Source organism: Protopterus annectens, chromosome 13.part0, assembly GCF_019279795.1.
Source record: "Protopterus annectens isolate FY-2018-M chromosome 13.part0, PAN1.0, whole genome shotgun sequence".
NCBI lineage: Eukaryota > Metazoa > Chordata > Ceratodontiformes > Protopteridae > Protopterus > Protopterus annectens.
The window spans coordinates 191937261-191961549 of record NC_056747.1 but is presented as its reverse complement, the minus strand read 5'-3'; the positions used below and the strand labels follow the sequence as shown (position 1 = coordinate 191961549).

The 24289-nt window shown below is 46.2% G+C and overlaps 1 protein-coding gene across 1 annotated transcript in view; it reads left to right on the top strand.

The window, feature by feature from the left end:
• The window catches only part of MAU2 (MAU2 sister chromatid cohesion factor), a 2634229-nt gene that overhangs the window by 2059837 nt on the left and 550103 nt on the right, over window positions 1-24289 (top strand). The window contains exon 15 of the mRNA XM_044090765.1: window positions 12735-12812. Coding sequence (XP_043946700.1) covers window positions 12735-12812 — 78 coding nt within the window. The remainder of the gene's footprint in view (window positions 1-12734; window positions 12813-24289) is intronic.

The following is a 24289-nucleotide window of genomic DNA, read 5'->3' as shown; positions in this document are numbered from 1 at the left end:
TAATTAGTTATATCTGCTAACTTGTTTTTTTCTTGTGTGTGTGTGTGTGTGTGTGTAGTAACATGTCCAAGGATACTGAAGTGTCCGGATTCAAGAAGTGTGACTCATGTTGTCAGAAGATGTCTCTGACAGATGGTCACACTTCTTGTGTCTATTGTTGGGTGCGGTGCACCTGCAGGACTCTCGTTCGGTTTGTCATGCTTTCAGCCCAAGAGTCCTGCAGGAGTGCAAAAATATGTCAATCCTTTGGAGTTTGCTCAAGCCCCAGGATTCACCAGCCAAGGCTCAGCCTGTGAAATCCTCCAAGCCACCTAAGTCTTCGGCTCCCAGTTCTGAGCTGTCGCTGGGTGAAACTCCACCATCCACCTCGGCTCCGTCCGGAGCCGATGTGTCTCTCTCCCTATCAGCTCCAGCAGGTTCTTCGGAGCCGTCTGGGAGTCGAAAGAGATCTAGGTCTCCCTCTTTGGAGTCGATACACTCTGCTCCACGGTCACCTCTGCTCCAATCGGAGCGCAGTCATAGGTTCTCTCACTCCTCTTGGTCCTCTAGACTTTCAGATCAGGACTTGGAGAGAGTGGTCAGTAGGCTGCTGAAATCGCAGGCCCTAGTAAAAATGTTGTTCAGCCCCCTTCATAAGGTGTCTGCTCCATCCACTTCTGCAGAGATTCCTCTTCTGACTCCTCTCTTGAGCTCGGAACCGGAGTTCGTTGGGGTTCGACTCGTGGAACCGTCTGCTCCGATACCTTCTCCTTCGGTTCCGTTGTCGGCTCTGATCCCTTCCATGGCACTGTCCTTGGAGGGATCTGGGTGCCGGAACTCCCTCGTCGGCTCCGAGGGGGCAAGTGGCATCGGCCCTTGTCCCGACCCCATTCTCCCCCTTGGAGCTTCGGCGCAGGTGAGCTCGGCTCCTACATCGGCCTCGGAGCCGTTCCCCTCGGTGTGGAGAGGAATTCCGGTTTCTTCGGAACCCGAGTCTTCTCTGCGTCCAAGCAGGGGCACCTTTGAGGTCATGAGGAGTGTACTGGCCCCTGAGTCAGTCCCACGGTCAACCCCATTGTCTCCTTCCCCTATGGTGCCTGCGTCTGCCCCTCCTCCAGACCCCAAGCCTGGGGAACCAGCGCTCCAGAGCACCCCATTGGGTGTTTCTTCCTCTTCCGAGGCCTCCCCTGATCACTCAGAGGAGCCATCTTGTAAGAGGAAGTGCAAGAGGAAGCACGTTGACTCCCTGAGTCTGTCACATCAGATACTTAGAGGATTCGGAAGGGTCCCCGAGATCCCCCTCTGAAGATGTCTCCTTTTCAGACATTTTGGAAATGCTTAGGCAGATGGGGAACTGGGAATACCCTAGCCCCTTCCAAGGATGAGTCGGTATTCCTGGACGCGTTTGGTTCCCAACCTTCCACCTCCTGGGTGTCTCCGCCTTTCGACCCACTTATGTCTGTGGTGGCTCGGAAGGCTTGGTCAGCTCCAGAGACAGTGGAACCAACCCCCAGGAGACCTGCTAAATTTATGACTGCACCTCAGGACAAACAGTTTTTGACTAAGGGCGTACCTGTTGATGCCATGATGCTAGCAGCCACAAAGAAGGAGTTGGCAGAAACTTCCTCCTCTGTCCATCCCCCTAAGAAGGAGTCTAGGACTATGGACAGATATGGGAAGCAAATGTTTGCCTCGGCGACCTTCTCCATGAGGTCTCTGAATTATTTGTGCCATTTCACCCGCCTTCAGAGGGATCTCCTAAAAGAGCTTGGAGATACCCTGCAAGATCCATCAGCTGAGGGGGTTCAAGCTAAGGTGGCCTCCCAGCTGGCGACTCTGAATTCAGTTAACCCCTCCATGAGGCTCATTTCTTATGCAGCCGATGGTGCGAGTAGAGCCGCAGGCACAGGCGTTGCCTTAGGAGGCACGCATGGATGCAGCTGTGTAATTTTGCGGAGCCCTTCAGAGCGTCTTTCACCAATACCCCCTTTGATGGTTCCGCTCTCTTCGGATCACAGGTGAAGGACACCCTAACTAGGTGTGAACAGGAAGGCAAGACTCTCTCTGCTGTGGGAGTCTGTTTTTCCACTCCTTCTAGACCATACCCCAAGGGTCAGAAGAGTGGAAAGATGTGGTTCTGGAAATCCCAGGGAGCCTTGCCTGATGCACGTGACCACACGTGGTGAGTTCCCCTCCAGGGGCAGAGGAGGGAACAATAACAGACGCCGCCCTGCTGGCAGAGGGGATCCGCAGAACCAGGGCACCAGAGAATCCTTCTCTGAGAAGCCCTTTCAGCATCCCTGAAGAGTTGCCCACCTCTGGAGGCAGTCTGGGGAAGGCTCTCCCTGTACCCCAAAGCCTGGCAAGACCTAACTTTAAGTAGGTACAGTCTGTCATATCCGGAGGTTACAGAATTCCCTTTGCTCAACCCCCATTACCATCAATCAAGTCCCTTTCAGATGTTCCACCCAATCTAAGGGAACAAGCAGCCACAGAGATTTCAAAGCTGCTACACAAAAGAGTCATCCAGGAAGTCCCGGCAGTCCAGCTCTGATCCGGAATTTACTCAAGGTTCTTTTTAGTACCAAAAAAGACGGGACTGGAGACCCATTCTGGATCTCAGCAGATTAAACAGATCTGAAAAAGAACAAAGTTTTGGATGGTCACGCTACAGTCCATTCTACCCTTCCTGGGTCAAGACAATTGGATGTGCTCTATAGATCTTCAGGATGCGTACTACCACATCAAAATGCACAGACACTCCAGAAGATTCCTTCGCTTCCGGCTGGGGGCCAGTCATTATCAGTTCAGAGCTCTGCCCTTTGGTCTCACCACAGCCCCCAGGGTGTTCACCAAATGCATGGCAGTGGTTACGGCTTACCTGAGACCTCAAGGATTCCAGGTGTTTCCATATCTAGACGACTGGCTCCTCACTGCTTCCACCAGGCATCACCTCCTGCAAGCCAGGGACTACACTATCAAAACTTGTTCCAGGCTAGGTATCACAATAAATTTCGAAAAATCTGCATTGTTGCCCTGTCAGCATATCACTTATATAGGCGCAAATCTAAATACAAGGAACATGTTTGCGAGCCTTCCACCAGACAGGATATCACTAATTTGCCAGCAAGTACAGATTTTATTAACACACAAAACGATTCGTCAGGTTCGTCCTCCGAACACTCTGTTCCATGGCGTCAGCTATTCTTCTTGTCCCCCTGGCCCGCTTTCGCATGAGAATCCTTCAGTGGCTTCCTTTCATACAGTGGTCCTTCCAACATCTTCCCATGTCTCTCAAGATTATGATCACAGAAGCATGCAAGAAGCACCTCGCTTGGTGGATGGTCTCCCCATCAGTTTCCCAGGGCAGACCATTTGGGCTATCCCCTCCAGTCGCCACAGTGACCACAGACGCCTCCCTGATAGGGTGGGGGGGGGTATTATCAGGGCAGGACAGTCCAAGGCACTTGGCAGCCTCACGAGTACCATTTGCATATAAATGTCTTGGAGATGAGAGCCGTGCTTTTAGCGTTGCAAGCCCTTCAGGACACTCTCCCTCCTGGGACCATTGCAATTCTAACTGACAATATGTCAGCGGTGTGGTACATCAACAAGCAGGGCGGAACCAGGTCCTATCCTCTGTGAAGAAGCACTCAGACTCTGGCAGTGGGCGATCTCTTCCCAACGTTTTCTGATCGCAGCACACATCCCTGGGAGTTCCAACGTCATCGCAGACGGGCTCAGCAGAGCAATTCTCATGCCTCATGAGTGGTGTCTCAATCAGGTAATTGCAGAACAAAATTTTCGCAAATGGGGGCAGCCTTGCTGTGACCTGTTCGCCACACCTTTCAACAGCAAGTGCAGCAATTTCTTCTCCCTTCCACTTCCGGGGCACTCCCCCAGAGATGCTCTAGTCCACGATTGGCCTCAGGGACTTCTCTATGCTTTCCCTCCGTTTCCCCTAATACCCAAACTCATACAAAGAGCAACTGTGTTGGGTTGCAGAATGATCCTCATTGCCCCTTACTGGCCTTGACAGATATGGTTCCTATTCCTGCATCATTACCTTCTCGAGCAGCCTTGGATTCTGGATCCTATTCCAGATCTACTGATTCATCAATCGGGCACACTGCATCATTCCCTTCAAACACTCCAGCTCACAGCTTGGTTGCTCCACTTCCAACCTTAGCCAGGCTTCTTAATATTTCCTCCTCTGTGTGGGAAATTCTCCTCGCACAAATCCACAACTAGGAAAACCTATGCTAGCAAGTGGAAATGTTTTTCTTGCTGGGCAGAGGCTAAGAACATAGATCCCTTTTCAGCCCCTGTCCACGAGATTTTGGAAGTTTTAGCGGAACTCTCTCATTCTGGTTCCGCTTCTGCTACAATCAGAGTTTAGTTAGCTGCCATTTCGAATTTTCACATTAGGTTGTCCTCTAACAACATTATGTCTCAAAAGCTGTGTAAAGCCTTCCTCAAAGGAACCACTTTGCTTTGGCCCCCAATCAGGGACCCACCACCTCCGTGGGATCTAAATTTGGTGTTAGCTTCCCTAATCTTGCCACCTTTTGAACCTGCAGCATCTTGCTCCATAAAGTTTTTATCCTGGAAGACTGGTAGCCATTACGTCTGCCAGACGTGTTTCAGAGCTTCAGGCTTTATGCATTCGTCCCCCATACTTAGTTTTTCATAACGATAGGGTCGCTCTAAGGACCAATCCTTCCTTCCTAAGGTTTGTTCACAAAATAATTTAAATCAATCCATAGACCTTCCCATGTTCTTTCGTAATCACACCATTAAGGCAAAATATAAATTGCACCAGTTAGATGTCCACAGACAACTGCATTTTTATTTGCATAGGACAAAGGACATCAGGAAGTTGGATCAACTCTTCCTTTCCTATGCTGAGGGCACACAGGGCCTTCCAGTCTCAAAGGTAACATTATCTAGGTGGTTGTCTCACATTATTTCTTTCATTTACCAGCTGAGAAACAAAGAACTATCTATCAAACCAAAAGGCCACTCTACTAGGGCATTGGCCACCTCGGTGGCCTTCCAATCTAGGTTGCCCATGGAATCTATCTGTGCAGCGGCTACGTGGGCTTTACAGTTGAAGTATTCTGATTTTGTATGTAGAAACGTAGTGCTTAGTGTATTTTTTGTTACGGTACTGCAAAAGTACTTCATGAAGCAAGATAATGATGTCCTTCATGGATGCATCTGCAGTCATAACAACTGGGTTGTCCTGTCGTCAGGCAGCCCTTCAGTCGGCCGGATTCCAAAGTCCGGGTCCGGCTTCGGCTAATGTCGCACTTCACCCGACGTCATCTCTGTTGGTCTTCGGGTATAAAAGCATCAGCCGACGCCATTTTCTTCAGTCTTTCTTGCTGCGTGGCGCCCGAAGCAGAAGCTGTTCGCAAGTGCCGGTCGGATCCAGAGATTACTTCTACCGAATACTACTTCGAAGACTTCTAAAGCTAAGTACCCCGTTGGGGACTCTTTCTTGCCTCAGCCGATGTCAGAAAAAGTTAATAATTGTTTAACCTGTGGGAAACAAATACCTCATAAAGACTTCCACTCTTACTGCCTGCCTTGCTTAGGCCCAGCCCACGACGTAGCAGCCTGTTCGTCCTGTGCTTCTTTCAACCGACGAACGCTTAGACGTCGGTCGGAGTTTGCAGAACAGTTTTTCGGTTCTGATTTTGCGTACATTATGCCGTCGGATCCTCCGACTACGCATTCTGCCAAAAGCAAAGAAAAAGACCGACACTCGCGGTCCGCGGTTTCGGCCGAAACCATGGTTAAGCAAACCACGAGTGTCTCGGTTTCGGCCGAAACCGAGAAAACTGATCAAAATACAGCTGAATCTACCTCTACAACTGAGGTCCCTGCTAACACTCTTGAATCGGCCTCAGAAATTTTACCCACTACGGTGCTTACCACTGACTTATCAGACACCATTCCCTTGGATGTCTCTACCCCAGCACGTGGTGCTGCTAGGCCTCCAGCAGCCATGTCCATTAAGGCCTTCGCCAGGGCTAAAGCAGCCAAGACTACTAAAACAGTGCCTGTTAAACCCCCCTCAACCAGGCCCTCTTCCAGTTCTCAAATGCTTACTTTGGCAGAAGATTTAATTTCATTAATTAGAGGATCTCAATCTCACCCAGACAGGGCCTCTCAGCCCCAGAGAAGAGACCTAGGGCAGAGCCCCATGAGCCAGTGTCCTCTGATGATTCTGCTGATGAATCAGACATAACTGACCAGCCAGAGGCTCCTTTCTCCAATTTTGAAGATTCTGATGCTGAAGAATCCATTCCAGCTGCTTCCCCACCAGAAGAATTCTCCTTTGGGGAAACCTTGCATGCCATGCGAGAACAGTTCCAATGGCAGCAACAGGATTTTCAGACTCCAGGAAAAGACTTGGGACCTTTTGCACCTTCCACAGCACAGGCCCTTAGCTATACCTCCTGTTCTCTCTGTGGTGGATGATGCTTTCAATGATGTCTGCTCCGCTCCAGATTCTTTACCCCAGCCCCTGCCAAACCAGACAGATTTTACAGGGTGCCAGATACTCATCACCACCTTTACAAGGCCCCTCTTGCAGACCCGAAACTATTTCCCAGGGTCCCAAGGCAGTAGCAGCGACCATAGCTAAAACCCTGTTCCTTCTGAAAGGGAAGCAAGGTCATTAGACAGATGGGGTAAAAGGTTTACACTTCAGCCACTCTCTCAGCTAGAGCTTTAAACTGTCAGTTTCACATCATACAATACCAAGAGTTTATGCTTCATCAGTTAACTAATAAGCTAACCACTGATGAATCTCTTGATGAGAAATATGTATTAGAAATGGTAAATAACATACAGCAAGTTAGTAACCACTCTTTAAAATGTGGCTATGATGCACTGGAGGCTTCATTTAGATCAGCCATGACTGGCACTGTAATTAGAAGGCATGCATGGCTAAAGGAGCAAGCTTTACCGGATCATGTTAAATCTAAATTGCTAGATGCTCCTATGGATAAAACAAGTTTGTTTGGTACACCTGCCCAGCAGGTTATGAAGAAAATGGAAGAAAAGGCAAAATCAGTCCAGACAGTTAAAGATTTCTTGCAGGTTCAACCCCCAAGGTTTAGCAGGAACTGGCCTGCCAAAAATTGGTCCTTTCCTGACTCCACAAGACCTCAAAGGGGCAGGAATAGCCGTTCCAGAGGCAGAAACCAATCCAGAGGAGGTGCCTACAGAGGACGACAGTGGCAAGGTAACAACAGAGGCACAGACTCAACACCTGCCACTACATCAACACAGCCACAGTGACTTAATCCTAAACCCCCCTACCAGGGAACAAATAGCAGGTCGTCTAGGCGGAAAGCTAACCTTATTTTCAAAAACTGGCACCACATAACAAAGGACAAGTGGATTTTACGAACCATAGATCAAGGTTACGGTTCCACTTCCACACTTTACCAGACAAAGAGGAATGCCAAATCTACCTCCAAATCAAAAGACAGAGGCTCTACAACAGATAATGGAGTTAGCAAACATGAGAGCTGTGGAGAAAGTGCCAACAGCAGAGCAAGGAAAGGGGTTCTACTCCAGACTATTCCTAGTTCCAAGAAAGGAAAAAGTTGGAGACCAATTCTAGACCTGTCCACCCTGAATACTTACATCATTGTCCCAAAATTCAAAATGCTGACCCTACAGCAACTTCTTCCCATGCTGGGCAAGGAGTGTTGGCTGGTAACTAGATCTCAAGGAGGCATACCTGCACGTCCCCATTCGACCAATCTGCAGAAGATACCTCAGATTTCTTGCAGGATCAGAGCACTATCAATTCTCAGCATTGCCCTTTGGCTTATCTACTGCCAGAGTATTCACAAAATGCCTGGCATCAGTAATCGCCCATTGCAGACTACAGGGAATTCAAATTTATCCATACCTGGACGACTGCCTGATACAAGGAGACAACAAAAGCAAGCTGACAACAGATTTACAAAGGGTCATTTACTTGCTTCAAGCACTGGGATACACAGTCAATTTACAAAAGTCAAGACTGATACCATCCCAGACAAGGACTTTCCTGGGGCGGAATTGGACACAGTAAGACAAATGGCATTCCTAACTACAGAAAAACAAAAGAACTCCCTCTTTACTTCTTGGCACTAACAAAACTGAACAAGTTAACAGCAAGAAAGGTACTGCAGGCCTTGGGTTTCATGGCATCATGCATAATCTTGGTTCCATTTGCCAGACTACATATGAGAAAACTACAGTGGTACCTAAAGAATTTATGGTCCCCAGACAGACAGAGCCTAGAAGCGGAAATCCCACTAATACCATGCTTAAAACAGGAGTTCCTATGGTGGGCTCAGGCATGCCAGTCAAACCCAGGCCTGCCCTTTCGCAAGGGTCAAGCAAGCCAGACCATCACAACAGATGCTTCAGACCTAGGATGGGGGCATATGCTGGACAAATGCGTGCAAGGATTGTGGACACAGGACCAACTTCACCTGCACATCAACCTAAAAGAAATGCTGGCAGTAAAACTGGCAATCCAAAAGTTCAGACCATTTCTCAAGGAGGACCACTTGATGATAAGGACAGACAACACCACAGTCATGTGGTACATCAACAAACAGGGAGGCACTCATTCTTACGCCCTATGCAGAATGACTTTGGAGCTGTGGACCCTGGCACTCAGCTACAACATCCAGTTACAGGCAATATTTGTGCCAGGAAAAGAAAACTCTCTAGCAGATATGTTAAGCAGAACCACATCGGATGCCCACGAATGGCAGCTGCATCCGGATATCTTCAAGACCATCTCGAAGAAATGGGGAATGCCTCAGATAGATCTATTCGCATCACCTTTCAATCACCAGCTCAAAAAATTCTGCACAAGGACATTCCACCCACTAGCATGGAAAGTGGACTCGCTCTCCTTCAGCTGGAAAGGCCTAACAGCATATGCATTCCCACCTCTTCCCTTGATACACAAAGTACTACTAAAAATCAAGGAGGAACGTCCAAGGATAATCCTGATAGCTCCAAACTGGCCAAGACAGCATTGGTACCCACTGCTGAGGAGCATGTCTCGGAACAATATGTGGCCAATACCCCTGATGCCTTTGATGCTAACTCAGAACAACTTCAGCACCATGCATCCAAACCTAAAAACGCAACTGACTGCATGGAACATCACATAGCAGCTGCTAATATAGAACTTTCACAAAGAGTTAAAGACATTATTCTTGAAGCACGCAGGCCTTCAACTAGAAGGAATTATGCTGGGAAATGGAAAAGGTTTGTCATTTGGAGTTCTGAAAGAGGAAAAGATGTATCAAACATAGATATGCCTAACATTCTGGAGTATCTGGCCGAACTACTTCATTCAGGCCTGTCCTACTCCTCCATCAAGATTCATGCATCAGCTATTTCAGCAGAATACAGCTTTGATCCACCTGTTTTTCACACCCTTTGCTCAGGCAGTTCCTCAGAGGAATCAAGAATGTAAAACCTCCAAGGAAACCACCATTGCCAGCTTGGGACTTGAACTTTGTGCTAGAAAAATTGACACTACCACCTTTTGAACCAGCAGCAACAGCAGACCTACAACACCTGTCATGGAAAACTGCTTTCCTACTGGCAATTACTTCAGCAAGGAGGGTTTCAGAACTACAGGCCTTAATGGCAGTGCAACCCTTTCTAATCTTCCACCAAGATAGAGTGTCCATGAGGACTAATCCTACATTTATGCCTAAGGTGGTATCCAGAGTGTCTTTAAACCAAGCAATCCACCTACCTACCTTCTTTCCCAACCCACAAAACAGAGGGAAAGAATACTGCATACCTTGGATGTACATAGACAGCTACGCTACTACTTGGACAGAACAAAAATAGCAGAAAGACTGACCAACTTTTGTAGCCTATGCAACAGGAAGGGAAGGAAAAGCTATTTCCAAACAGACAATCTCCAAATGGATAGGAAATTGCATACGATTCTGTTACTCCTTCCATGGAAAACCAATTCCACAGAACATAAGACCTCATTCTACAAGGGCAACAGCCACTACCACAGCCTTCTTACGAGGAGTGGCTACCAAAGACATTATTGAGGCGGCTACTTGGACCTCCGTGCATACATTTGCCAAGCATTATAATTTACCTCTATATTCCAGATCGAGCAGGGTTTGCCACTGCTGTTCTGCAAGGGATCCTAAACACACCTAATCTACTTTTATCCTCCTCCCTAGTTGGCTATGGTATTCTACCCAGTTGTTATGACTGCAGATGCATCCATGAAGGACATAGTACAGTTTTGTACCTACCATAAATGTAGATGTCCGAATTGGATAGCATCTGCAGTCAGGATTACCTCCCTCCTTCCCTCTGTGGTACTCCTAGGGTGTTTACCCTTCAAATAGCTAGCTAGTGGGGATTTCTTTCATGGTGTATTTGTTTGTATTTATGTACATACATGCTTATTTTTGTGTTTACCTCTATCTTTTGGAAACATTGGCATCTATCCAAAATTTTTAGCCTTCTATAGGGCTTCTGGCATCTGGGGCAAGAAACACTGAAGAAAATGGCGTCGGCTGATGCTTTTATACCCGAAGACCAACAGAGATGACGTCGGGTGAAGTGCGACATCAGCGAAGCGGACCGGACTTTGGAATCCGGCCGACTGAAGGGCTGCCTGACGACAGGACAACCCAGTTGTTATGACTGCAGATGCTATCCAATTCGGACATCTACATTTATGGTAGGTACAAAACTGTACTTTCTTTTTGGTCTGAACTACTCACTATTATCAGATCTGTGAATGAGAGAAACAATCTGTGAACCTAACAAGTTTTGCTGTTTGTGTAGGTAATGGTTATTAGTTATGGGGTGATGTTGAAGTGGGAAGGTGTAGTCTGTAGTTTGCTGTATGACATGGGGCCGAAATGTGAAGACAGTTATCGATCGCTAAACTGTTTTCTTGTCTTCAAAGTAGTGCAGTCCTGGAGTTGGTATATTTAATTTGCAGGGTGTAGTGGGTGCATTGGTTATAGCCCCCCTGCAAAAGGAAGATATGGTGCGTTCAGTTGTATTCCTGTTTTCGATGTTTTGGGAGTTTGAAACTTTCGATAATTTGGCTTTTTGTCATTTTGGTCTCTGTTTTGATGTTTGATCTTCTGGAAATGTGATATGAAGTAGATTTGTATAAAGATATATGTAGATTGATGGCTTCTGTTGGCTTGTCGACAGGGAATTTGGTCAACATTTGTTTAATCGACCACATTTTGTTGACTCTACAAGATAGTCTATAGGTGGGTGAGGTCAACAATCCCCAGGGTAGGGTAATATTCCCATTCCCCAGTGACTGTGCTATCTCAGAGGTAGTATAAATAATTAGCAAGGGGTGTGGGGGACTTGTTAAAGTAATGTTTGCATGTGCGAAGAAACCACCATGGTGCAGGAGTACTAAGAAGTCAACATTTCCAGTTTCAGTGTAGAGTGGCTTACCTTCAAGATGTCGACATTCATGTTTGACCAACCGAAGGTAAATCATTTTGTGTGTATGTATATCAAGTAGTTGTACATGTGCAGGTATTGTGTAGGCGGAACCAGAGAGTTCATGCAGTTTGATCTGCTTTGTCTCCTTCATAAAAACTGTTTGAAGCCACTTAATGACGAGGTCTAGGCAAGGTCTTACATTTTGTTATAGTGAAAATGGAAGCAGGACCATGTTAGTACATTTTGCTAGAGGAGTTGCCACATTAGTTGCACATTTTAAAACTATCATGTGGAGATTTGCTCTAATACATGCATTGTTCTCAAAATGAGAATTGATGAGTCATATTGCTGATCCTATTTCAATGGAAGTGCAAATTTGATGGAACTGCATGGAACCCTACTTAAGTACTGCAGATTGAATACTGTTGGGGATTATTTTTTGTTACGGTACTGCACAAGTACTTCATGAAGCAAGATAATGTTCTTTTTGGTCTGAACTACTCACTATTATCAGATCTGTGAATGAGAGAGACAGTCTGCGAACCTAACAAGTTTATTCTGCCAAGGTTAGAATTGTAATGAAAATGCTTTTTTGTAGTTTGACTTGTTTAATTTGTGTGCTTAGTCCTGCAGTTATCATAGTATTGCCGTAAACTTTTTTTTCCTGCTAGAATAATTGTAAGATGGTTCAAGATTATGCTGGTTTTATGAGATGTGAGCCAACATTGGAGAGAATTTGTGAGGCGAACACTGCTGTCAGAGGAAGACTTTCAGGGACTGGGAAAGGCTGGATAGCAAGTTAATATTAGAGTTGAGGCTAATTTCTTAATAGAATTACAAGAAATGTTCCTCTAAAGAGAATCTGTTAATGACTTGCTCACAGTTGTAAATGGTCTAAAAACATTTTAGCTTTTAGTCAATGATGGGCTGACTTAAAGTATTGGTAGATGCCAGGCCTGTTGGTTGGAAGACTGACAATGATGAGTAGGTTTTACAGAAATAGGCTTCCATCCCATAAATTTTAAGTTGATGAATGTTATCAGGCATGTTTAACTCATGGTTTAATTTTGTATTTAATCCTTTGTATCGTAAAAGGGCTTGAGTGGTTTCCGCACCAACATGGAGCTTAGATGTGTGCTTCATTCATTTTCTTTGAATAAGTGACTTTTTTGTTCTGCTCGTCATGTGATCTGAAGGAAGATGGGTAATGGGCAGAAATATTTGCTTTCCTCATTTTTTTTTTTTTTTTAATTTTCTAGTTCTCATTGTTTGAGAGCAGCTGCCTTCTATATCCGTGGCCTCCTCTCCTTCTTTCAGGGACGATACAATGAAGCCAAGTAAGTAGGAACTTTGTTTACGTAAAGTTTTTTTTTGTGTGTTAAACCAAGGTGGTTGTCTGTGCAAGTAAATGTAAGCTTGTGATAGCAGATTTCTCATTTCATGTAAAGTCTAACATCTGCAACTACTTTGAGGGGGGTCCTTGACTGGATTATTCTTTAACACCAATCATTGTTAATCAGAAATCCTTGTTAAAATCTACCACAGCTGTGATGCAACTTGCTGGCTGGATAAATGTACACATCTTCTGACCCCCCCCCCCCCCACCCAAAAAAAAAGATCTTTTAACTGGTCACAGACATTAGATTACAATCGCTCATTACATCTGTGTGAAGTTCTGCGTTTGTATGTATTAGCATTAGCACACACCAAGAGTCCATGTAGGTGTTGGATTACCAGTGAAGATGTGTGAAGTCAGTAATTGCAAGTCAGGGATGCTTTCAGAAGAAGCTTTTGATTGGTATTGTAGCTGTCGTAGTTATTTTGAAGTGGGACTAGCAGGATGGTTTTCCAAAGAACTTCAAACGCAAGTCAGAATATTTCCATAAGGACAAGTAGACTGAGGGCAGGTAGAGACTTGCCCCCAGTGGCGAGTCTGGTGTTCACTTTCCCTCCCCACCAATGCTATGAAATTGGTGGTGAGGACTCGTGAATGTACCAATAGAGGAAGAGAGGGTCGAAGGCGGCACCTACTCCGGTTCTCACGTGTAGAATGTGTATAAGTGAGGCCTTTCTGTACCCAGCATGTGTCCTTCCATTCCCATGTTGCAGTATGGGATTCTCCACCTCGGGCGACCCAAACGTCTGCTGCTATTACAAAAGCTTAAGCTGCTTACTGTTGGTGCATGTGTGTCGCACACAGGGTCATAAACCAGGAGTCTTAAATGTGACATTTCCTGCCACAGTCGAATGTCAGATCAATCTCATCACTCTTCTAATTATCAAGGCGTCTAAAGCTAAGTACCCCATTGAGGAATTCTTTTAATTTCTATGGCTTGAGCTTGGTTTGCTTGATGTCCTTCAAGGATGCATCTGCAGTCATAACAAATGGGTTGTCCTGTCGTCAGGCAGCCCTTCGGTCGGCCGGATTCCAAAGTCTGGGTCTGGCCTCGGCTGGTGTCGCACTTCACCCGACGTCATCTCTGCTGGTCTTCGGGTTTAAAGGCATCAGCCGACGCCATTTTCCTCAGTCTTTCTTGCCGTGTGGCGCCCGAAGCAGAAGCTGTTCGCAAGTGCCGGTCGGTCAGATCCAGAGATTACTACTACTGAATACTACTTCGAAGACTTCTAAAAAGCTAAGTACCCCGTTGGGAACTCTTTCTTGCCTCAGCCGATGTCAGAAAAAGTAAATAACTGTTTAACTTGTGGGAAACAAATACCTCATAAAGATTTCCACTCTTACTGCTTACCTTGTTTAGGCCCAGACCACGACGTAGCAGCCTGTTTAGCCTGTGCTTCCTTCAACCGACGAGCGCTTAGGCGTCGGTCGGAGTTTGCTGAACAGTTTTTCGGCTCAGATTTTGCGTACATTATGCCGTCGGATCCTCCGACTTCTCAAATTGTTAAACGCAAAGAAAAAGGCCGACACTCGCGGTCCGCGGTTTCGGCCGAATCCACGGCTAAGCAAACCGCGAGTGTCTCTGTTTCGGCCGAAACCGAGCAAACGGGTCAATCTTCAGCCGAATCCATGACTACTACCGAGGCTCCTGCTACCCTAGTTGAATCGGCCTCTGAAGTTTTGCCTACTAATGTGGTTCCTATAGAATTATCAGACACCATCCCTTTGGATGTCTCTACCCCAGCATGTGGTGCTGCTAGGCCTCCTGCAGCCATGTCTATTAAGGCCTTTGCCAGGGCTAAAGCAGCCAAAACTGCTAAATCAGTGCCTGTTAAGCCCCCGTCACACAGGCCCAGTTCCAGTTCTCAAATGCTTACTCTGGCAGAGGATCTCATCTCTTTAATAAGGGGATCCCAATCTCACCCAGACAGGGCCTCTCAGCCTCCAGAAAAGAGACCTAGAGCAGAGCCCCCAGAGCCAGTGTCCTCAGATGATTCTTCTGATGATTCAGACATTACAGACCATCCAGAGGCTCCTTTTTCTACTTATGAAGATTCCGATGCTGAAGAATCTATTCCATCTGCCTCTCCACCAGAGGAATTTTCCTTTGGGAAACCTTACATGCCATGAGAGAGCAATTCCAATGGCAGGGACAAGATTTCTCAGATTCAAGAAAAAGACTTAGGACCTTTCTACACTTACCAACATAGGCCCTTAGCTATACCTCCAGTTCTGCCTGTTGTGGATGATGCATTTAATGATGTTTGCACTGCTCCTGATACTTTACCTCCAGCCCCTGCCAAACCAGATAGGTTTTACAGGGTACCAGACACTCATCACCACCTATACAAGGCCCCACTTGCAGATCCTGAGACTATCTCCCAAGGGCCTAAGGCAGTAGCTTCGACCTCAGCAAAAAACCCTCTCCCTTCTGAAAGGGAATCCAGGTCCTTAGAGAGATGGGGTAAAAAAGTTTACACCTCTGCTACTCTCTCAGCTAGAGCTTTGAACTGTCAGTTTCATATGATCCAATACCAAGAGTTTATGCTTGATCAGTTAACTAAGAAACTGTCCTCTGATGACTCCTTAGATAAGAAATATGTTTTAGAAATGGTGAATAACATTCAGCAGGTTAGTAACCATTCTTTAAAATGTGGCTATGATGCTCTGGAGGCTTCATTTAGATCAGCCATGACTGGCACAGTTATAAGAAGGCATGCATGGTTGAAAGAACAGGTCTTGCGGATCATGTTAAAGCAAAGCTGTTAGATGCTCCTATGGATAAGGCCAGTCTATTTGGTTCTCCTGCCCAGCAAGTAATGAAGAAAATGGAAGAGAAGGCAAAATCTGTACAAACAGTTAAAGATTTCTTACAGGTTCAGCCCCAAGGTTTAGCAGGAACTGGCCTTCCAAAAATTGGTCCTTTCCAGACTCCTCTAAATCTCAGAGAGGCAGGAATAGGCGTTCCAGAGGCAGAAATCAATCCAGAGGAGGTGCCTACAGAGGACGCCAGTGGCAAGGCAATAACCAGCGAGGCACAGACACAACCACTGCCACTGCAACAGGACAATCACAGTGACTTGGCTCTGACACCGCCTACCAGGGAACAAATAGCAGCACCCTTAGGCAGAAAGTTAGCCTTATTTTCAAAAAATTGGCACTATATCACAAAAGACAAGTGGATTTTGCAGACTATAGACCAAGGCTACAGGTTCCACTTCCACACCTTACCAGTAAAAAGAGGAATGCCAAACCTACCTCCAAATCAGAAAACAGAAGCTCTAAAACAGATAGCTCAGTTAACAAAGATGAGAGCTGTGGAAAGAGTACCACCAACAGAACAGGGCAAAGGATTCTACTCCAGACTCTTCCTAGTACCAAGAAAAGAAAAGTTGGAGACCTATTCTCGACCTGTCATTTAAACACATTCATCATTGTCCCAAAATTCAAAATGCTGACCCTACAGCAACTTCTTCCCATGCTGGGCAAGGAGTGTTGGCTGGTAACTCTAGATCTCAAGGAGGCATACCTGCACGTCCCCATACGACCAAATTGCAGAAGATACCTCAGATTTCTTGCAGGATCAGAGCATTATCAATTCTCAGCATTGCCCTTTGGCTTATCTACTGCACCCAGAGTATTCACAAAATGCCTGGCATTAGTAATCGCTCATTGCAGGCTACAGGGAATCCAAATTTATCCATACCTGGACGACTGCCTGATACAAGCGGACAACAAAAGCACGCTGACAAAAGACTTACAAAGAGTCATTTGCTTACTACAAGCCCTGGGATACACAGTCAATTTAAAAAAGTCAAGACTAATACCATCCCAAACAAAAACATTCTTGGGTGCAGAATTGGACACAGTAAAACAGATGGCATTCCTAACTGCAGAAAAACAAGAGCAACTCCCTCTTTACTTCTTGGCATTAACAAAGCAGAACAAACTAACAGCAAGGAAAGTACTGCAGGCCTTGGGCTTCATGGCATCATGCATAATCCTGGTCCCCATGCCAGATTGCATATGAGAAAACTACAGTGGTACCTAAAGAATTTATGGTCTCAACACAGGCACAGCTTAGAAACGAAATACCACTAATCCCATGCCTGAAACAAGAGTTCCTATGGTGGGCTCAAGCATGCCAGTCAAACCCAGGCTTGCCCTTCCACAACTTTCAAGCAAGCCAAACCATCACAACGGACGCCTCAGACCTAGGTTGGGGCCCACATGCTGGACAAATGCATACAAGGATTATGGACCCCAGATCAACTGCACCTGCACATAAATCAAAAAGAAATGCTGGCAGTAAAACTAGCAATCCAGAATTTCAGACCATTCCTCAAAGAAGGCCATTTGATGATAAGGACAGACAACACCACAGTCATGTGGTACATCAACAAACAGGGAGGCACTCATTCATACCCCTATGCCGAATGACTCTGGACCTATGGAATATGGCTCTGAGCTACAACATTCAGTTACAGGCAATATTTGTACCGGAAAAGAAAACATCCTAGCAGACATGTTAAGCAGAACTACCTCGGATGCTCACGAATGGATGCTACCACCGGACATCTTCAAGGCCATCACACAGAAATGGGGAATGCCACAAATAGACCTATTCGCATCCCCACTCAATCACCAGCTCAAGAAATTCTGCACAAGGACATACCACCCACTTGCATGGAAGGTGGACTCTCTATCCTTCAGTTGGAAAGGCCTGACAGCATATGCATTTCCACCTCTTCCTTTGATGCACAAGATACTACTGAAAATCAAAGAGGAGCGTCCAAGGATAATTCTGATAGCTCCAAATTGGCCAAGACAACACTGGTATCCATTGCTGAGGAGCATGTCTCGGGGGAGAACGTGGACACTACCCCTGATGCCTTTGATGTTAACTCAGAGCGACTACAACATCATGCATCCAAATCTAAAAACTCTGCAACTAACTGCCTGGAACATTACATAACAGCAACTAACCCAGATTTATCCCAAAGGGTTAAAGACATTATCCTGGAGGCCCGCAGACCTTCTACAAGAAGGAACTATGCAGGAAATGGAAAAGGTTTGTCATTTGGAGCACTGAAAGAGGAAAAGATGTGTCAAAGATAGATATTGCCAACATCCTGGAGTATTTGGCAGAGCTTCTCCATACAGGCCTGTCCTATTCCTCCATCAAGATACATGCATCAGCTATTTTTGCAGAATACAGCTTCGATCCCCCTGTCTTCTCACATCCTCTACTCAGGCAGTTCCTCAGAGGAATCAAGAATGTAAAACCTCCTAGGAAACCACCATTACCAGCATGGGACTTGAACTTTGTGCTAGAAAAATTGACACTCCCTCCATTCGAACCAGCAGCAACAGCAGATCTTCAACACCTATCCTGGAAAACTGCTTTCCTACTGGCAATTACTTCAGCAAGAAGGGTTTCGGAACTACAGGCCTTAATGGCAGTACAACCCTTCCTAATCTTCCAACAAGATAGAGTATCCATGAGAACTAATCCTACATTTATGCCTAAGGTGGTATCCAGAGTGTCTCTAAACCAGACAATCCACCTACCTACCTTCTTTCCCAATCCACAGAACAGGGGGGAAAGACTGCTGCATACCTTGGATGTACATAGACAGTTGCGCTACTACCTGGACAGAACCAAGGGCAATAGAAAAACTGACCAGCTTCTAGTAGCCTATGCAACAGGAAGGGAAGGAAAAGCAATTTCCAAACAGACAATCTCCAAGTGGATAGGAAATTGCATAAGATTCTGTTACTCCTTCCATGGAAAGCCAATTCCACAGAACATAAGACCTCACTCTACAAGGGCTACAGCCACTCCCACAGCTTTCTTACGATGAGTGGCAACCAAGGACATTATTGAGGCGGCTACTTGGACCTCCGTGCATACATTTGCCAAGCATTATAACTTACCTCTATACTCTAGATCCCGAGCAGGGTTTGCCACTGCTGTATTGCAAGGGATCCTAACTACACCATAATTCTTCTTCCTCCTCCCCTAGTTTGGCTATGGTATTCTACCCATTTGTTATGACTGCAGATGCATCCTTGAAGGACATAGTACAGTTTTGTACCTACCATAAATGTAGATGTCCGAACAGGATAGCATCTGCAGTCAGGATTACCCACCCTCCTTCCCCTCTGTGGTATTCCTAGGGTATTTACCCTCCTAATAGCTAGCTGGGGGGGGATCTCTTATGGTGTATTTGTTTGTATATATGTACATACATGCTTATTTTTTGTGTTTGCCTACCTTTTTTTTTTTGGAAACATTGGCATTTACCCAAAATTTAGTTTTCCAAGAGGGCAACTGGCATCTGGGGCAAGAAACACTGAGGAAAATGGCGTCGGCTGATGCCTTTATACCCGAAGACCAGCAGAGATGACGTCGGGTGAAGTGCGACACCAGCCGAGGCCAGACCCAGACTTTGGAATCCGGCCGACCGAAGGGCTGCCTGACGACAGGACAACCCATTTGTTATGACTGCAGATGCTATCCTGTTCGGACATCTACATTTATGGTAGGTACAAAACTGTACTTTCCTTTTTTAGCCAATGTCCGCTAAGAAGGGCAAATGCTAATGTGGATGTCAAATTCTGCATAAGGATGCCCATGACCATTGCGTTTTTTGTCTAGGCCAGGAACACGACCATTCCGCCTCCGCCATTTGCCAATCCTTCATCCCTAAAACACTTAGAAGCTATCTGGCCGCCTTTAATCTTTACTTGGAAAACGAGAGACTTAAAAAAAAAAAAAAAAAAATTAGCACTTAGGATGGATCCTAAGTCTACTGCCCAGGTGGAACCACCTTGGAAAACGGCCAAGATTTTACGACCTGCTTCCTCCGTCTCTCCATCGTTAGATGCCCCACCAGCCACTGGTATAGGGGTTGCGGGATGTTCATTAGAGCAGTTTACTTCATCTGCTTCCCTTGAGGTAGCCATTACTGAAGTAATGGCCAGCATGTCCACAGAAATTGCTTTGACGTCTGTTTCTGCTGAAGTCGAGTGGGACCAGGATCCACCGGACGCCAGAATACAAAGCTTCTCCTTCAGCTCAGACCCCTGAAACTAAGCCTTCTCTCTCTCCCAAATCTATTCCTTTAAAAAGAAGACAAAAAAGTAAACATTTATCTCTCTGCTGACTGGCAAGCTGTTAATCCGTCCCTGATACAGGCCTTTCATATCTCTTAGGCCCCTCTGCCTCCTCTCTCTCCACTATCTCAGTGCTAAGCCCAAGGCTTGCCTTAGCTACTTCAGTACTCCCTCCCACCTCCCATGAAGAAGAGGAAGAAATTTTCTTCATCACCTGATGAGTGTGTTACCTACTCGGCACAGATGGCCTCTTCTCTAGATTACTATTTCCCGATTAGGAATCCATAGAAGAGGATTCTTCTCCTGAGGACATCTCCTTTGGGGGGACGATAAGTAAAATGAATATTTCAATTGGGTACTTCCCAAATGATTGAAACTTAAAAAATATATTTTGAGCTATTGCAAATTGAATCTCCTTCACCATCTGCCACCCCCCCCCCCAATTATGCCTGCATTTTCTTCAGCATCTAAAAATCCTGATTCTCAGCCACCTGCTCCTAAGAGACCTGATCGTTTCTACAAGCTGCCTGATGACCACAATTTTTTTTTTTTTTGTGAAGCCCCCATTGGCAGACCCTGCAGTGATTGCTGTAGCCCCACACAAGCAGTCAAGACAGCTCCCATCCTCGACCCTTCTGCCCAATGACAAGGATAGCAAAAACATGGACAGTCTACGGAAGAAAGTTTACACCTCCTCCACCTTAGCTTCCAGAGCTATTAATTACCAAACCCATATGATTAAGTATGCCTTGGACTTGATATCCCAAACTTCTACACTCCTATCCTCCCTGCCCAACTCTCCTGACAAGACTGAGGTAGCATCAAAACTGTCCCTGGCATCCCAGGTAACCGGACACGCAGTCAGATGCAGTTATGATGCAGCAGAGGCTTCTGCTAGGTCTGCTGCATACGCCTCAGTGCTCCGCAGATATTCATGGCTTCGACTTTAACCCCTGTCTGAGGATTTCAAATCCATAATGTGATGCTCCACTAGACCACAACCTCCCGTTTGGGAAGCAGTTTGCTGAACTGTTTAAGAATCTTCAGAGGAAAAGCAAGGAGCTTCAAGACATCAAACACCTTCTGGTATCCCCTGTACCCATATACTTCAGAAACTGTCTAGCTAAGACCACCTATGTCAGAAGAGCCCCCTCCACTACAACCCCTCCTTCTTCCAGGCATAGGAGAGGAACCAGGAGGCAGACCTCTACCAGACCAGCTTCTCTGCCTTACCCCCCAGACAGCCCTTTCATGACAGAAATGGCACCAACAATGCATGACTGCCTTGCCCATCTCCCCGTCAGCTCTTCTGTCCCACTGACTGCCCCTCTGGAGAACAGTTACTACAGATCACTGGGTCCTGGTGATAGTAGGAGAGGGATACTTCCTTTCTTGGAAAGAAAGGCTCCCCTCTTGGGGGATCCCATTCCCACCCAAAAAACTACACCTTATTCCAGACATTATACAAGATCTACTGATCCATGGAACCATAGAACCTGTCCCCCAGGACAAGAAGGAAAATGCTTTTACTCTCTATTTCTAGTACCAGAAAAGGATGGGCCATGGAGTCCAATCTTGGATTTGTCCTTTCTGAATCTCTTCCTAAAAGTTCCATCCTTCAGAGAGCTAGCCCTCCAAACCCTACTTCCACTGTTGCCAGCACAGGCATTCATGGTCACTCTAGACCTGAATGAGGCTTACCTCCACATTCCTATAAAACCTTCTCACAGGAAGTACTTCCGTTTCACTCTGCTCTGTTATCGCTTTTGCTGCCTTGCCGTTTGGTTTGTCCACTGCACCCAGGTTCTTCACCAAATGCCTTGATTCAGCCATAGCCTACTGCAGAACTAAGGGCATTCAGATCTAGCCCTACCTAGATGATGTACTCATTCTTGCAGAAAAAGTCGTCACCCTAATAAACTACAGTTTGCCATGTCTCTACTACAGGGTCTAGGGTTCACCCTCAAGTCATCCCTGACACCAAAGCAGGACAGAATCTTTCTGAGCTGCAGGATCCAAACCGATCTGATGAAGGTATCCCTTCCTCAGGACAACTAACAGGCCACTTCCAGGATCTGCTCCAGGTCCATCAACAAGACAGTTCCTGAGACTTCTGGGTCTTATGGCAGCCGCCATTCCTGTGCTACCACTAGACCGGATACACATGCGAAAACTACAGTGGTATCTAAAGAATGTGTGGTCCCAACACACCCACCCTCTAGAATTGCAAATTCCCTTCCTACCCTGCCTAAAGGCAGAGTTAAGGTGGTGGACACAACAAGTTCAAATGAACCCAGGACTTCCCCTTCACCTTCCCACACCAGCTCAGCACATGCACACAGACGCATTAGACCTGGGCTGGAGGCCGCCATGAAAGAGCCTCAAGGTGCAAGAATGCTGGAAGTCACCCAAGAAAAAACGCATCAGTGTCAGAAAAATGACTGCAGTCCTTTTGGTAATGAAAACCTTTATTCCCATCCTTCAGCCAGGTCCCTGTCAAATCTTCAAAGACAACACAGTCGTGTGGTACATCAACATAACTGGGGGGAACAAGTCCTATATCCTCGGCAGGCTCGCCATCCAGATTTTGGAACTAGCCTCCCAAAACAACTTCTCTGCAGGCAGCCTACATACCATCTTGGGAGAACCACCAAGCAGATGCTCTCAGCAGATCATCCTATCTGCATCACGAGTAGATATTAAATGGAGAAGTTTTTCTAGACATTGTCCACCAGTGGGGCACATCTCAAGTAGATTTTTTTTGCCTCCCCCAGAACAGTCAACTGAAAATTTTTTTTTTTTTTTTTTTTTTTTTTTTACCAAGGACCACTCCCCACTAGCTTGGAGAGTGGATGCCTTCATTTCATGGAAGGGACGGTTGCTGTATGCCTTTCCCCCCCCCTTCCCTCTCATTCAAAAGGTCTTTCTGAAGATCAGGAGGGACATACCAAAAATCTTGTGGTGACTCTCTATTGGCCAAGGTAGCACTGGTCCCCCCTTCTGCTATCCAACACCAAGGGTAATCACAAGTTACCCCAGAAGGTGGATCTACTCGCACAGCAGAAGGGAACACTTATCCACCCTCACCTGGAAATGCTATGTCCAACACTCTGGGTGATAAATTTTTAATACCCTTAAGACACCACTACTCTGAGGATGTGCTTTCGGGCCTGAGGGAGGCCAGGAAACCTAACATGAGATCCTATATTTTAAAATGGGAAAGATTCTCCAAATGGTGTGTCCAAAGACATAGGGATCCCTTTCTAATGGATCTCCCTCAAGTCTTAGCTTGTGTGTGTGAAGGTATCAAGACAGGGCTTTAATACTCTTCAGTGAAAGTCCACCTATCTGCAGTCTCTGCCTGCTTACCCGTAGACTCTCCTTTACTCTCCAGGTTAGACGTTAAATTGCTCCTGAAAGGGGTCTTGCACATCAGGCTACCAAGGAAGCCCATCCCACCACCTTGGGACCTAAATTTTACCCTAAAAAAAACTCATATTGGCCCCATTCGAACCAGCCAGTTCTTTAACACTGCAGATGTGCACATGAAAAACAATTCTGCTAGTAGCTATCACCTCAGCTAGAAGGGCATCATAGGTAGGTACTAGTCTGTCTGCCCGGAGGCATTTATAAGCCTAGCCAGAATGTGTTGACTTTCGCCACTCCCTTAGATTAGTTCCCTGTGCCTCTGTCCAGCAGAACCACTGAAGTGATCCCCAGGGTAGACTGTTTCCCATCCACTCGTCCAGGTTTCTCTTGAAAAGTGTTAGCAAGGAGCTCTGCCTAATGTAGATTGGAATCTTGTTCCAAAGCATGGGAAGTGTCTGGGACAGGAATCTATCCCTCCAGCACGTCCTATTTATTGTTGTGGTGAGGTTTAGATCTCTAGAGCGTGTGGCTCAAGGGAATATGGTTTTCTTTAGGTGGAGCATGTCCATAATTTCTGGGTTGGACATGGTCTTGTATGTCAGGCAGAGATCACCTCTGAGTAGGCGGTATGCAACCGAGTACAGCTGGAGTTTCTTCAGTCAAGCTGCATAGGGCATCTGTTTGAGGCCAGTGATCCTCTTGGTGAGGTACTTCTGTGGTCTTTCCAGCTGTTGCAGGTGTCTTGTAAGGTACATCCCAAATTGGGCGTTGTACTCTATGATGGGTCTGATGAGTAGAGGGGCACAGTGACCTCTCTTGCTCTGGATGTGAACCCTTTTGTGATTAGGTGGGCCACATAGAAGGATTTTCTAACCACTTTGGCAATGTGATTATCAAAGGAGATATTACTATCTACTTGGGTCCCCAGAT